The sequence below is a fragment of the Haliotis rufescens genome, unplaced genomic scaffold, assembly GCF_023055435.1.
Source record: "Haliotis rufescens isolate VD_foot unplaced genomic scaffold, xgHalRufe1.0.p SCAF_117, whole genome shotgun sequence".
NCBI classification, from domain to species: Eukaryota; Metazoa; Mollusca; class Gastropoda; order Lepetellida; family Haliotidae; genus Haliotis; species Haliotis rufescens.
In genome coordinates, this window is record NW_025963799.1 from 250759 (window position 1) to 264719 (window position 13961).

The window sequence follows — 13961 nt, forward strand, 5'->3', positions numbered from 1 at the left end:
GATGCGTGATCAGGGATGTTAACAGCGATCTCTGATCAGGGATGCTAACTGTGATGTGTGACCAGGGATGTTAACTGTGATGTGTGATCAGGGATGCTATCTGTGATGTGTGATCAGGGATGCTTACTCTGATGTATGGTCAGGGATGCTAACTGTGATGTGTGATCAGGGATGTTAATTGCGATCTGTGATCAGGGATGCTAACTGTGATGTGTGGTCAGGGATGTTCACTGAGATGTGTGATCAGGGATACTAACTGAGATGTGTGATCAGGGATGTTAACTGTGATGTGTGGTCAGAGATGCTAACTGTGATGTGTGATCAGGCATACTAACTGAGATGTGTGATCAGGGATGTTAACTGTGATTTGTGGTCAGAGATGCTAACTGTGATGTGTGATCAGGGATGCTAACTGTGATGTGTAATCAGGGATGCTAACTGTGATGTGTGGTCAGGGATGCTAACTGTGATGTGTGATCAGGGATACTAACTGAGATGTGTGATCAGGGATGTTAACTGTGATGTGTGGTCAGAGATGCTTACTGTGATGTGTGATCAGGGATACTAACTGAGATGTGTGATCAGGGATGCTAACTGTGATGTGTGGTCAGGGATGTTAACTGTGATGTGTGATCAGGGATGTTAACTGTGATGTGTGATCAGGGATGCTAACTGTGATGTATGGTCAGGGATGCTAACGGAGATGTGTGATCTGGGATGCTAACTGTGATAGGTGGTCAGGGATGTTAACTGTGATGTGTGATCAGGGATGCTCACTGTGATGTATGGTCAGGGATGCTAACTGAGATGTGTGATCAGGGATGATAACTGTGATGTGTGATCAGGGATGTTAACTGTAATGTGTGATCAGGGATGTTAACTGTGATGTGTGATCAGGGATGTTAACTGTGATGTGTGATCAGGGTTGTTAACTGTGATGTGTTATCAGGTTTTTTTACCTGAGATGTGTGATCAGGGATGCTTACCGAGATGTGTGATCAGGGATGTTAACTGTGATGTGTGGTCAGGGGTCTTAACTCCGACGTGTGGTCAGGGATGCTAACTGTGATGTGTGACCAGGGATGCTAACTGTGATGTGTGGTCAGGGATGTTAACTGTGATGTGTGATCAGGGATGCTAACTGTGATGTGTGATCAGGGATGCTAACTGTGATGTGTGATCAGGGATGCTAACTGTGATGCGTGGTCAGGGATGTTAACTGTGATGTGTGGTCAGGGATGCTAACTGTGATGTGTGATCAGGGATGCTAACTGTGATGTGTGACCAGGGATGCTAACTGTGATGTATGGTCAGGGATGCTAACTGTGATGCGTGATCAGGGATGTTAACTGTGATGCGTGATCAGGGATGTTAACAGCGATCTCTGATCAGGGATGCTAACTGTGATGTGTGACCAGGGATGTTAACTGTGATGTGTGATCAGGGATGCTATCTGTGATGTGTGATCAGGGATGCTTACTCTGATGTATGGTCAGGGATGCTAACTGTGATGTGTGATCAGGGATGTTAATTGCGATCTGTGATCAGGGATGCTAACTGTGATGTGTGGTCAGGGATGTTCACTGAGATGTGTGATCAGGGATACTAACTGAGATGTGTGATCAGGGATGTTAACTGTGATGTGTGGTCAGAGATGCTAACTGTGATGTGTGATCAGGCATACTAACTGAGATGTGTGATCAGGGATGTTAACTGTGATTTGTGGTCAGAGATGCTAACTGTGATGTGTAATCAGGGATGCTAACTGTGATGTGTGGTCAGGGATGCTAACTGTGATGTGTGATCAGGGATACTAACTGAGATGTGTGATCAGGGATGTTAACTGTGATGTGTGGTCAGAGATGCTTACTGTGATGTGTGATCAGGGATACTAACTGAGATGTGTGATCAGGGATGTTAACTGTGATGTGTGGTCAGAGATGCTTACTGTGATGTGTGATCAGGGATACTAACTGAGATGTGTGATCAGGGATCTTAACTGTGATGTGTGGTCAGGGATGCTAACTGTGATGTGTGGTCAGGGATGTTAACTTTGATGTGTGGTCAGGGATGCTAACTGTGATGTGTGATCAGGGATGTTAACTGTGATGTGTGATCAGGGATGCTAACTGTGATGTGTAGTCAGGGATATTAACTGTGATGTGTGATCAGGGATGCTAACTGAGATATGTGGTCAGGGATATTAACTGTGATGTGTGATCAGGGATGTTAACTGTGATGTGTGGTCAGAGATGCTTACTGTGATATGTGATCAGGGATACTAACTGAGAAGTGTGATCAGGGATGTTAACTGTGATTTGTGGTCAGAGATGCTAACTGTGATGTGTGATCAGGGATGCTAACTGTGATGTGTAATCAGGGATGTTAACTGTGATGTGTGGTCAGGGATGCTAACTGTGATGTGTGATCAGGGATGTTAACTGTAATGTGTGGTCAGTGATGCTAACTATGATGTGTGGTCAGGGATGTTAACTGTGATGTGTGATCAGTGATGTTAACTGTGATGTGTGGTCAGGGATGTTAACTGTGATGTGTGGTCAGGGATGCTAACTGTGATGTGTGGTCAGGGATGTTAACTGTGATGTGTGATCAGTGATGTTATCTGTGATGTGTGATCAGTGATGCTAACTGTGAAGTGTGGTCAGGGATGTTAACTGTGATGTGTGATCAGTGATGTTAACTGTGATGTGTGGTCAGGGATGTTAACTGTGATGTTTGCTCAGGGATGCTAACTGTGATGTGTGATCAGTGATGCTAATTGTGATGTGTGGTCAGGGATATTAACTGTGATTTTTGGTCAGGGATGTTAACTGTGATGTGTGATCAGGGATGTTAGCTGTGATGTGTGATCAGGGATGTTAACTGTGATGTGAAATCAGGGATGCTAACTGTGATGTGTGGTCAGGGATGCTAACTGTGATGTGTGATCAGGGATGTTAACTGTGATGTGTAATCAGGGATGTTAATTGTGATGTGTGGTCAGGGATGTTAACTGTGATGTGTGGTCAGGGATATTAACTGTCATCTGTGATCAGGGATGCTAACTGTGATGTGTGATCAGGGATGTTCACTGTGATGTGTGGTCAGGGATGTTAACTGTGATGTGTGATCAGGGATACTAACTGAGATGTGTGATCAGGGATGTTAACTGTGATGTGTGGTCAGAGATGCTTACTGTGATGTGTGATCAGGGATACTAACTGAGATGTGTGATCAGGGATGTTAACTGTGATGTGTGGTCAGAGATGCTTACTGTGATGTGTGATCAGGGATACTAACTGAGATGTGTGATCAGGGATGTTAACTGTGATGTGTGGTCAGGGATGCTAACTGTGATGTGTGGTCAGGGATGTTAACTTTGATGTGTGGTCAGGGATGCTAACTGTGATGTGTGATCAGGGATGTTAACTGTGATGTGTGATCAGGGATGCTAACTGTGATGTGTAGTCAGGGATATTAACTGTGATGTGTGATCAGGGATGCTAACTGAGATATGTGGTCAGGGATATTAACTGTGATGTGTGATCAGGGATGTTAACTGTGATGTGTGGTCAGAGATGCTTACTGTGATATGTGATCAGGGATACTAACTGAGAAGTGTGATCAGGGATGTTAACTGTGATTTGTGGTCAGAGATGCTAACTTTGATGTGTGATCAGGGATGCTAACTGTGATGTGTAATCAGGGATGCTAACTGTGATGTGTGGTCAGGGATGCTAACTGTGATGTGTGATCAGGGATGTTAACTGTAATGTGTGGTCAGTGATGCTAACTATGATGTGTGGTCAGGGATGTTAACTGTGATGTGTGATCAGTGATGTTAACTGTGATGTGTGGTCAGGGATGTTAACTGTGATGTGTGGTCAGGGATGCTAACTGTGATGTGTGGTCAGGGATGTTAACTGTGATGTGTGGTCAGTGATGTTATCTGTGATGTGTGATCAGTGATGCTAACTGTGAAGTGTGGTCAGGGATGTTAACTGTGATGTGTGATCAGTGATGTTAACTGTGATGTGTGGTCAGGGATGTTAACTGTGATGTTTGCTCAGGCATGCTAACTGTGATGTGTGATCAGTGATGCTAACTGTGATGTGTGGTCAGGGATATTAACTGTGATTTGTGGTCAGGGATGTTAACTGTGATGTGTGATCAGGGATGTTAGCTGTGATGTGTGATCAGGGATGTTAACTGTGATGTGAAATCAGGGATGCTAACTGTGATGTGTGGTCAGGGATGCTAACTGTGATGTGTGATCAGGGATGTTAACTGTGATGTGTAATCAGGGATGTTAATTGTGATATGTGGTCAGGGATGTTAACTGTGGTGTGTGGTCAGGGATATTAACTGTCATGTGTGATCAGGGATGCTAACTGTCATGTGTGATCAGGGATGTTCACTGTGATTTGTGGTCAGGGATGCTAACTGTGTTGTGTGGTCAGGTATGCTAACTGTCATGTGTGATCAGGGATGTTAACTGTGATGTGTGATCAGTGATGCTAACTGTGATGTGTGGTCAGGGATGTTAACTGTGATGTGTGGTCAGGGATGTTAACTGTGATGTGTGATCAGGGATGTTAACTGTGATGTGTGATCAGGGATGTTAACTGTGATGTGTGATCAGGGATGCTAACTGTGATGTATGGTCAGGGATGCTAACTGAGATGTGTGATCAGGGATGCTAACTGTGATAGGTGGTCAGGGATGTTAACTGTGATGTGTGATCTGGGATGCTCACTGTGATCTATGGTCAGGGATATTAACTGTGATGTGTGATCTGGGATGCTCACTGTGATCTATGGTCAGGGATGCTAACTGAGATGTGTGATCAGGGATGCTAACTGTGTTGTGTGGTCAGGGATGTTAACTGTGATTTGTGGTCAGGGATGTTCACTCTGATGTGTCATCAGGGATGTTAACTGTGATGTGTGATCAGGGTTGTTAACTGTGATGTGTTATCAGGTTTTTTTACCTGAGATGTGTGATCAGGGATGTTAACTGTGATGTGTGGTCAGGGGTCTTAACTGCGACGTGTGGTCAGGGATGCTAACTGTGATGTGTGACCAGGGATGCTAACTGTGATGTGTGGTCAGGGATGTTAACTGTGATGTGTGATCAGGGATGCTAACTGTGATGTTTGATCAGGGATGCTAACTGTGATGTGTGATCAGGGATGCTAACTGTGATGCGTGGTCAGGGATGTTAACTGTGATGTGTGGTCAGGGATGCTAACTGTGATGTGTGATCAGGGATGCTAACTGTGATGTGTGACCAGGGATGCTAACTGTGATGTATGGTCAGGGATGCTAACTGTGATACGTGAACAGGGATGTTAACTGTGATGCGTGATCAGGGATGTTAACAGCGATCTCTGATCAGTGATGCTAACTGTGATGTGTGACCAGGGATGTTAACTGTGATGTGTGATCAGGGATGCTATCTGTGATGTGTGATCAGGGATGCTTACTCTGATGTATGGTCAGGGATGCTAACTGTGATGCGTGATCAGGGATTTTAATTGCGATCTGTGATCAGGGATGCTAACTGTGATGTGTGGTCAGGGATGTTCACTGAGATGTGTGATCAGGGATACTAACTGAGATGTGTGATCAGGGATGTTAACTGTGATGTGTGGTCAGAGATGCTAACTGTGATGTGTGATCAGGCATACTAACTGAGATGTGTGATCAGGGATGTTAACTGTGATTTGTGGTCAGAGATGCTAACTGTGATGTGTGATCAGGGATGCTAACTGTGATGTGTAATCAGGGATGCTAACTGTGATGTGTGGTCAGGGATGCTAACTGTGATGTGTCATCAGGGATACTAACTGAGATGTGTGATCAGGGATGTTAACTGTGATGTGTGGTCAGAGATGCTTACTCTGATGTGTGATCTGAGATGTGTGATCAGGGATGTTAACTGTGATTTGTGGTCAGAGATGCTAACTGTGATGTGTGATCAGGGATGCTAACTGTGATGTGTAATCAGGGATGCTAACTGTGATGTGTGGTCAGGGATGCTAACTGTGATGTGTGATCAGGGATACTAACTGAGATGTGTAATCAGGGATGCTAACTGTGATGTGTGGTCAGAGATGCTAACTGTGATGTGTGATCAGGGATACTAACTGAGATGTGTGATCAGGGATGTTAACTGTGATTTGTGGTCAGAGATGCTAACTGTGATGTGTGGTCAGGGATGCTAACTGAGATATGTGGTCAGGGATATTAACTGTGATGTGTGATCAGGGATGCTAACTGAGATATGTGGTCAGGGATATTAACTGTGATGCGTGATCAGGGATGTTAACTGTGATGTATGGTCAGGGATATTAACTGTCATGTGTGATCAGGGATGCTAACTGTCATGTGTGATCAGGGATGTTCACTGTGATTTGTGGTCAGGGATGCTAACTGTGATGTGTGGTCAGGGATGCTAACTGTGATGTGTGATCAGGGATGTTAACTGTGATGTGTGATCAGTGATGCTAACTGTGATGTGTGGTCAGGGATGTTAACTGTGATGTATGGTCAGGGATGTTAACTGTGATGTGTGGTCAGGGATATTAACTGTGATTTGTGATCAGGGATGTTAACTGTGATTTGTGGTCAGGGATATTAACCGTGATTTGTGGTCAGGGATGTTAACTGTGATGTGTGGTCAGGGATTTTAACTGTGATTTGTAGTCAGGGATGTTAACTGTATTGTGTGCTAAGAGATGCTAACTGTGATGTGTGATCAGTGATGGTAACTGTGATTTGTGGTCAGGGATGTTAACTGTGATTTGTGGTCAGGGATGTTAACTTTGATGTGTGGTCAGGGATATTAACTGAGATGTGTGATCATGGATGTAAACTGTGATTTGTGGTGAGAGATGCTAACTGTGATGTGTGGTCAGGGATATTAACTGAGATGTGTGATCAGGGATGTTAACTGTGATGTGTGATCAGGGATGCTAACTGTGATGTGTGATCAGGGATGTTAACTGTGATGTGTGGTCAGGGATGCTAACTGAGATGCGTGGTCAGGGATGCTAACTGAAATATGTGATCAGTGATGTTAATTGTGATCTGTGACCAGGGATGTTAATTGTGATGTGTGGTCAGGGATGTTAACTGTGATGTGTGATCAGGGATGCTAACTGTGATATGTGATCAGGGATGCTAACTGTCATGTGTGATCAGGGATGCTCACTGTGATGTGTGGTCAGGGATATTAACTGTGATGTGTGGTCAGGGATGTTAACTGTGATGTGTGATCAGGGATGCTAACTGTGATTTGTGATCAGGGATGCTAACTGAGATGTGTGATCAGGGATGCTAACTGTGATTTATGATCAGGGATGCTAATTGTGATGTTTGGTCTCAGATGCTAACTGTGATGTGTGATCAGGGATGCTAACTGAGATGTGTGATCAGGGATGTTAACTGTGATTTGTGGTCAGAGATGCTAACTGTGATGTGTGGTCAGAGATGCTAACTGTGATGTGTGATCAGGGATGTTAACTGTGATGTGTGGTCAGGGATGTTAACTGTGATGTGTGATCAGGGATGCTAACTGTGATTTGTGATCAGGGATGCTAACTGTGATGTGTGGTCAGGGATGCTAACTGTGATGTGTGATCAGGGATACTAACTGTGATGTGTGGTCAGGGATGTTAACTGAGATATGTGATCAGGGATGTTAACTGAGATATGTGACCAGAGATGCTAACTGTGATTTGTGGTCAGGGATGCTAACTGAGATATGTGGTCAGGGATGCTAACTGTGATGTGTGATCAGGGATACTAACTGTGATGTGTGGTCAGGGATGTTAACTGTGATGTGTGACCAGGGATGTTAACTGTGATGTGTGGTCAGGGATGCTAACTGTGATGTGTGATCAGGGATACTCACTGTGATGTGTGGTCAGGGATGTTAACTGAGATATGTGATCAGGGATGTTAACTGAGATATGTGGTCAGAGATGCTAACTGTGATGTGTGGTCAGGGATGCTAACTGAGATATGTGATCAGTGATGGTAACTGAGATATGTGATCAGGGATGTTAACTATGATGTGTGATCAGGGATGTTAAATGTGATGTGTGGTCAGGGATGTTCACTGAGATGTGTGATCAGGGATACTAACTGAGATGTGTGATCAGGGATGTTAACTGTGATTTGTGGTCAGAGATGCTAACTGTGATGTGTGGTCAGAGATGCTAACTGTGATGTGTGATCAGGGATGTTAACTGTGATGTGTGGTCAGGGATATTAACTGTGATGTGTGGTCAGGGATGTTAACTGTGATGTGTGATCAGGGATGCTAACTGTGATTTGTGATCAGGGATGCTAACTGAGATGTGTGATCAGGGATGCTAACTGTGATTTATGATCAGGGATGCTAATTGTGATGTTTGGTCTCAGATGCTAACTGTGATGTGTGATCAGGGATGCTAACTGAGATGTGTGATCAGGGATGTTAACTGTGATTTGTGGTCAGAGATGCTAACTGTGATGTGTGGTCAGATATGCTAACTGTGATGTGTGATCAGGGATGTTAACTGTGATGTGTGGTCAGGGATGTTAACTGTGATGTGTGATCAGGGATGCTAACTGTGATTTGTGATCAGGGATGCTAACTGTGATGTGTGGTCAGGGATGCTAACTGTGATGTGTGATCAGGGATACTAACTGTGATGTGTGGTCAGGGATGTTAACTGAGATATGTGATCAGGGATGTTAACTGAGATATGTGACCAGAGATGCTAACTGTGATTTGTGGTCAGGGATGCTAACTGAGATATGTGGTCAGGGATGCTAACTGTGATGTGTGATCAGGGATACTAACTGTGATGTGTGGTCAGGGATGTTAACTGTGATGTGTGACCAGGGATGTTAACTGTGATGTGTGGTCAGGGATGCTAACTGTGATGTGTGATCAGGGATACTCACTGTGATGTGTGGTCAGGGATGTTAACTGAGATATGTGATCAGGGATGTTAACTGAGATATGTGGTCAGAGATGCTAACTGTGATGTGTGGTCAGGGATGCTAACTGAGATATGTGATCAGTGATGGTAACTGAGATATGTGATCAGGGATGTTAACTATGATGTGTGATCAGGGATGTTAACTGTGATGTGTGGTCAGGGATGTTCACTGAGATGTGTGATCAGGGATACTAACTGAGATGTGTGATCAGGGATGTTAACTGTGATGTGTGGTCAGGGATGTTCACTGAGATGTGTGATCAGGGATACTAACTGAGATGTGTGATCAGGGATGTTAACTGTGATTTGTGGTCAGAGATGCTAACTGTGATGTGTGATCAGGGATGCTAACTGTGATGTGTAATCAGGGATGCTAACTGTGATGTGTGGTCAGGGATGCTAACTGTGATGTGTCATCAGGGATACTAACTGAGATGTGTGATCAGGGATGTTAACTGTGATGTGTGGTCAGAGATGCTTACTGTGATGTGTGATCAGGGATACTAACTGAGATGTGTGATCAGGGATGTTAACTGTGATTTGTGGTCAGAGATGCTAACTGTCATGTGTGGTCAGGGATGCTAACTGTGATGTGTGGTCAGGGATGTTAACTTTGATGTGTGGTCAGGGATGCTTACTGTGATGTGTGATCAGGGATGTTAACTGTGATGTGTGATCAGGGATGCTAACTGTGATGTGTAGTCAGGGATATTAACTGTGATGTGTGATCAGGGATGCTAACTGAGATATGTGGTCAGGGATATTAACTGTGATGTGTGATCAGGGATGTTAACTGTGATGTGTGGTCAGAGATGCTTACTGTGATATGTGATCAGGGATACTAACTGAGAAGTGTGATCAGGGATGTTAACTGTGATTTGTGGTCAGAGATGCTAACTGTGATGTGTGATCAGGGATGCTAACTGTGATGTGTAATCAGGGATGCTAACTGTGATGTGTGGTCAGGGATGCTAACTGTGATGTGTGATCAGGGATGTTAACTGTGATGTGTGATCAGTGATGCTAACTGTGATGTGTGGTCAGGGATGTTAACTGTGATGTGTGGTCAGTGATGTTAACTGTAATGTGTGGTCAGTGATGCTAACTATGATGTGTGGTCAGGGATGTTAACTGTGATGTGTGATCAGTGATGTTAACTGTGATGTGTGGTCAGGGATGTTAACTGTGATGTGTGGTCAGGGATGCTAACTGTGATGTGTGGTCAGGGATGTTAACTGTGATGTGTGGTCAGTGATGTTATCTGTGATGTGTGATCAGTGATGCTAACTGTGAAGTGTGGTCAGGGATGCTAACTGTGATGTGTGATCAGGGATGTTAACTGTGATGTGTAATCAGGGATGTTAATTGTGATGTGTGGTCAGTGATGTTAACTGTGATGTGTGGTCAGGGATATTAACTGTCATGTGTGATCAGGGATGCTAACTGTCATGTGTGATCAGGGATGTTCACTGTGATTTGTGGTCAGGGATGCTAACTGTGATGTGTGGTCAGGTATGCTAACTGTGATGTGTGATCAGGGATGTTAACTGTGATGTGTGATCAGTGATGCTAACTGTGATGTGTGGTCAGGGATGTTAACTGTGATGTGTGGTCAGGGATGTTAACTGTGATGTGTGGTCAGGGATGTTAACTGTGATGTGTAATCAGGGATGCTAACTGTGATGTGTGATCAGGGATGTTCACTGTGATTTGTGGTCAGGGATGCTAACTGTGAGGTGTGGTCAGGGATGCTAACTGTGATGTGTGATCAGTGATGCTAACTGTGATGTGTGGTCAGGGATGTTAACTGTGATGTGTGGTCAGGGATGTTAACTGTGATGTGTGGTCAGGGATATTAACTGTGATTTGTGATCAGGGATGTTAACTGTGATTTGTGGTCAGGGATATTAACTGTGATTTGTGGTCAGGGATGTTAACTGTGATGTGTGGTCAGGGATTTTAACTGTGATTTGTAGTCAGGGATGTTAACTGTATTGTGTGCTCAGAGATGCTAACTGTGATGTGTGATCAGTGATGCTAACTGTGATGTGTGGTCAGGGATGTTAACTGTGATTTGTGGTCAGGGATGCTAACTGTGATGTGTGGTCAGGGATATTAACTGAGATGTGTGATCATGGATGTAAACTGTGATTTGTGGTGAGAGATGCTAACTGTGATGTGTGATCAGGGATGCTAACTGAGATGTGTGATCAGGGATGTTAACTGTGATGTGTGGTCAGAGATGCTAACTGTGATGTGTGATCAGGGATGCTAACTGTGATGTGTAATCAGGGATGCTAACTGTGTTGTGTGGTCAGGGATGCTAACTGTGATGTGTGATCAGGGATGTTAACTGTGATGTGTGATCAGTGATGCTAACTGTGATGTGTGGTCAGGGATGTTAACTGTGATGTGTGATCAGTGATGTTAACTGTGATGTGTGGTCAGGGATGTTAACTGTGATGTGTGGTCAGGTATGTTAACTGTGATGTGTGGTCAGGGATGTTAACTGTGATGTGTGATCAGGGATGCTAACTGTGATGTGTGGTCAGGGATATTAACTGAGATGTGTGATCAGGGATGTTAACTGTGATGTGTGATCAGGGATGCTAACTGTGATGTGTGATCAGGGATGTTAACTGTGATGTGTGGTCAGGGATGCTAACTGAGATGCGTGGTCAGGGATGCTAACTGAGATATGTGATCAGTGATGTTAATTGTGATATGTGACCAGGGATGTTAATTGTGATGTGTGGTCAGGGATGTTAACTGTGATGTGTGATCAGGGATGCTAACTGTGATATGTGATCAGGGATGCTAACTGCCATGTGTGATCAGAGATGCTAACTGTGATGTGTGATCAGGGATGTTAACTGTGATGTGTGGTCAGGGATGTTAACTGTGATGTGTGATCAGAGATGCTAACTGTGATGTGTGATCAGGGATGCTAACTGAGATGTGTGATCAGGGATGCTAACTGTGATTTGTGATCAGGGATGCTAATTGTGATGTTTGGTCTCAGATGCTAACTGTGATGTGTGATCAGGGATGCTAACTGAGATGTGTGATCAGGGATGTTAACTGTGATTTGTGGTCAGAGATGCTAACTGTGATGTGTGGTCAGAGATGCTAACTGTGATGTGTGATCAGGGATGTTAACTGTGATGTGTGGTCAGGGATGTTAACTGTGATGTGTGATCAGGGATGCTAATTGTGATTTGTGATCAGGGATGCTAACTGTGATGTGTGGTCAGGGATGCTAACTGTGATGTGTGATCAGGGATACTAACTGTGATGTGTGGTCAGGGATGTTAACTGAGATATGTGATCAGGGATGTTAACTGAGATATGTGATCAGAGATGCTAACTGTGATTTGTGGTCAGGGATGCTAACTGAGATATGTGGTCAGGGATGCTAACTGAGATGTGTGATCAGGGATGCTAACTGAGATGTGTGATCAGGGATGCTAACTGTCATGTGTGATCAGGGATGCTAACTGTCATGTGTGATCAGGGATGTTCACTGTGATGTGTGATCAGGGATTCTCACTGTGATGTGTGATCAGGGATGTTAACTGTGATGTGTGATCAGGGATGTTAACTGTGATGTGTGATCAGGGATGTTAACTGTGATGTGTGATCAGGGATGCTAACTGTGATGTGTGATCAGGGATGTTAACTGTGATGTGTGTTCAGGGATGTTAACTGTGATGTGTGGGCAGGGATGCTAACTGAGATGCGTGATCAGGGATGCTAACTGAGATATGTGATCAGTGATGTTAATTGTGATATGTGACCAGGGATGTTAATTGTGATGTGTGGTCAGGGATGTTAACTGTAATGTGTGATGAGGGATGCTAACTGAGATGTGTGATCAGGGATGCTAACTTTGATTTGTGATCAGGGATGCTTATTGTGATGTGTGGTCAGGGATGCTAACTGTGATGTGTGATCAGGGATGCTAACTGAGATGTGTGATCAGGGATGTTAATTGTGATTTGTGGTCAGAGATGCTAACTGTGATGTGTGGTCAGAGATGCTAACTGTGATGTGTGATCAGGGATGTTAACTGTGATGTGTGACCAGGGATGTTAACTGTGATGTGTGGTCAGGGATGCTAACTGTGATGTGTGATCAGGGATACTCACTGTGATGTGTGGTCAGGGATGTTAACTGAGATATGTGATCAGGGATGTTAACTGAGATATGTGGTCAGAGATGCTAACTGTGATGTGTGGTCAGGGATGCTAACTGAGATATGTGATCAGTGATGGTAACTGAGATATGTGATCAGGGATGTTAACTGTGACAAGGTTTGACTTACCCACGATGTTGATGAGGCCGAACATTAGTCCGGGGTTGGAGACGAGGGTCAGGTAGCTCCCGTCCGTGTTCCCCTCAGGGCCGTCCGTACTACAGGACAGCAGGGTGTACACCTTCTGTATAGACCCTGTAACCAAATACCGTTATCTGTATAGACCCTGTAACCGAACATCGTCACCTGTATAGACCCTGTAATCAAACATCGTCACCTGTATAGACCCTGTAACCAAACATCGTCACCTGTATAGACCCTGTAACCGAACATCGTTATCTGTATAGACCCTGTAACCAAACATCGTCACCTGTATAGACCCTGTAACCAAACATCGTCACCTGTATAGACCCTGTAACCAAACATCGTCACCTGTATAGACCCTGTAACCGAGTGAGTGAGTGAGTGAGTATGGTTTTACGCCGCTTTTAGCAATATTCCAGCAATATCACGGCGGGGGACACCAGAAATGGGCTTCACACATTGTACCCATGTCGGGAATCGAACCCGGGTCTTCGGCGTAACGAGCGAACGCTTTAACCACTAGGCTACCCGACCGCCCCCCCTGAAACCGAACATCGTTATCTGTATAGACCCTATAACCAAACATCGTCACCTGTATAGACCCTGTAACCAAACATCGTCACCTGT

The 13961-nt window shown here is 44.4% G+C and overlaps 1 protein-coding gene across 1 annotated transcript in view; it reads right to left on the reverse strand.

Annotated features, from left to right (window-relative positions):
- Positions 1–13961, reverse strand: part of LOC124127675 (urea-proton symporter DUR3-like) — a 130798-nt gene that overhangs the window by 65544 nt on the left and 51293 nt on the right. Inside the window, exon 6 of the mRNA XM_048393191.1 lies at positions 13320–13445. Coding sequence (XP_048249148.1) covers positions 13320–13445 — 126 coding nt within the window. The remainder of the gene's footprint in view (positions 1–13319; positions 13446–13961) is intronic.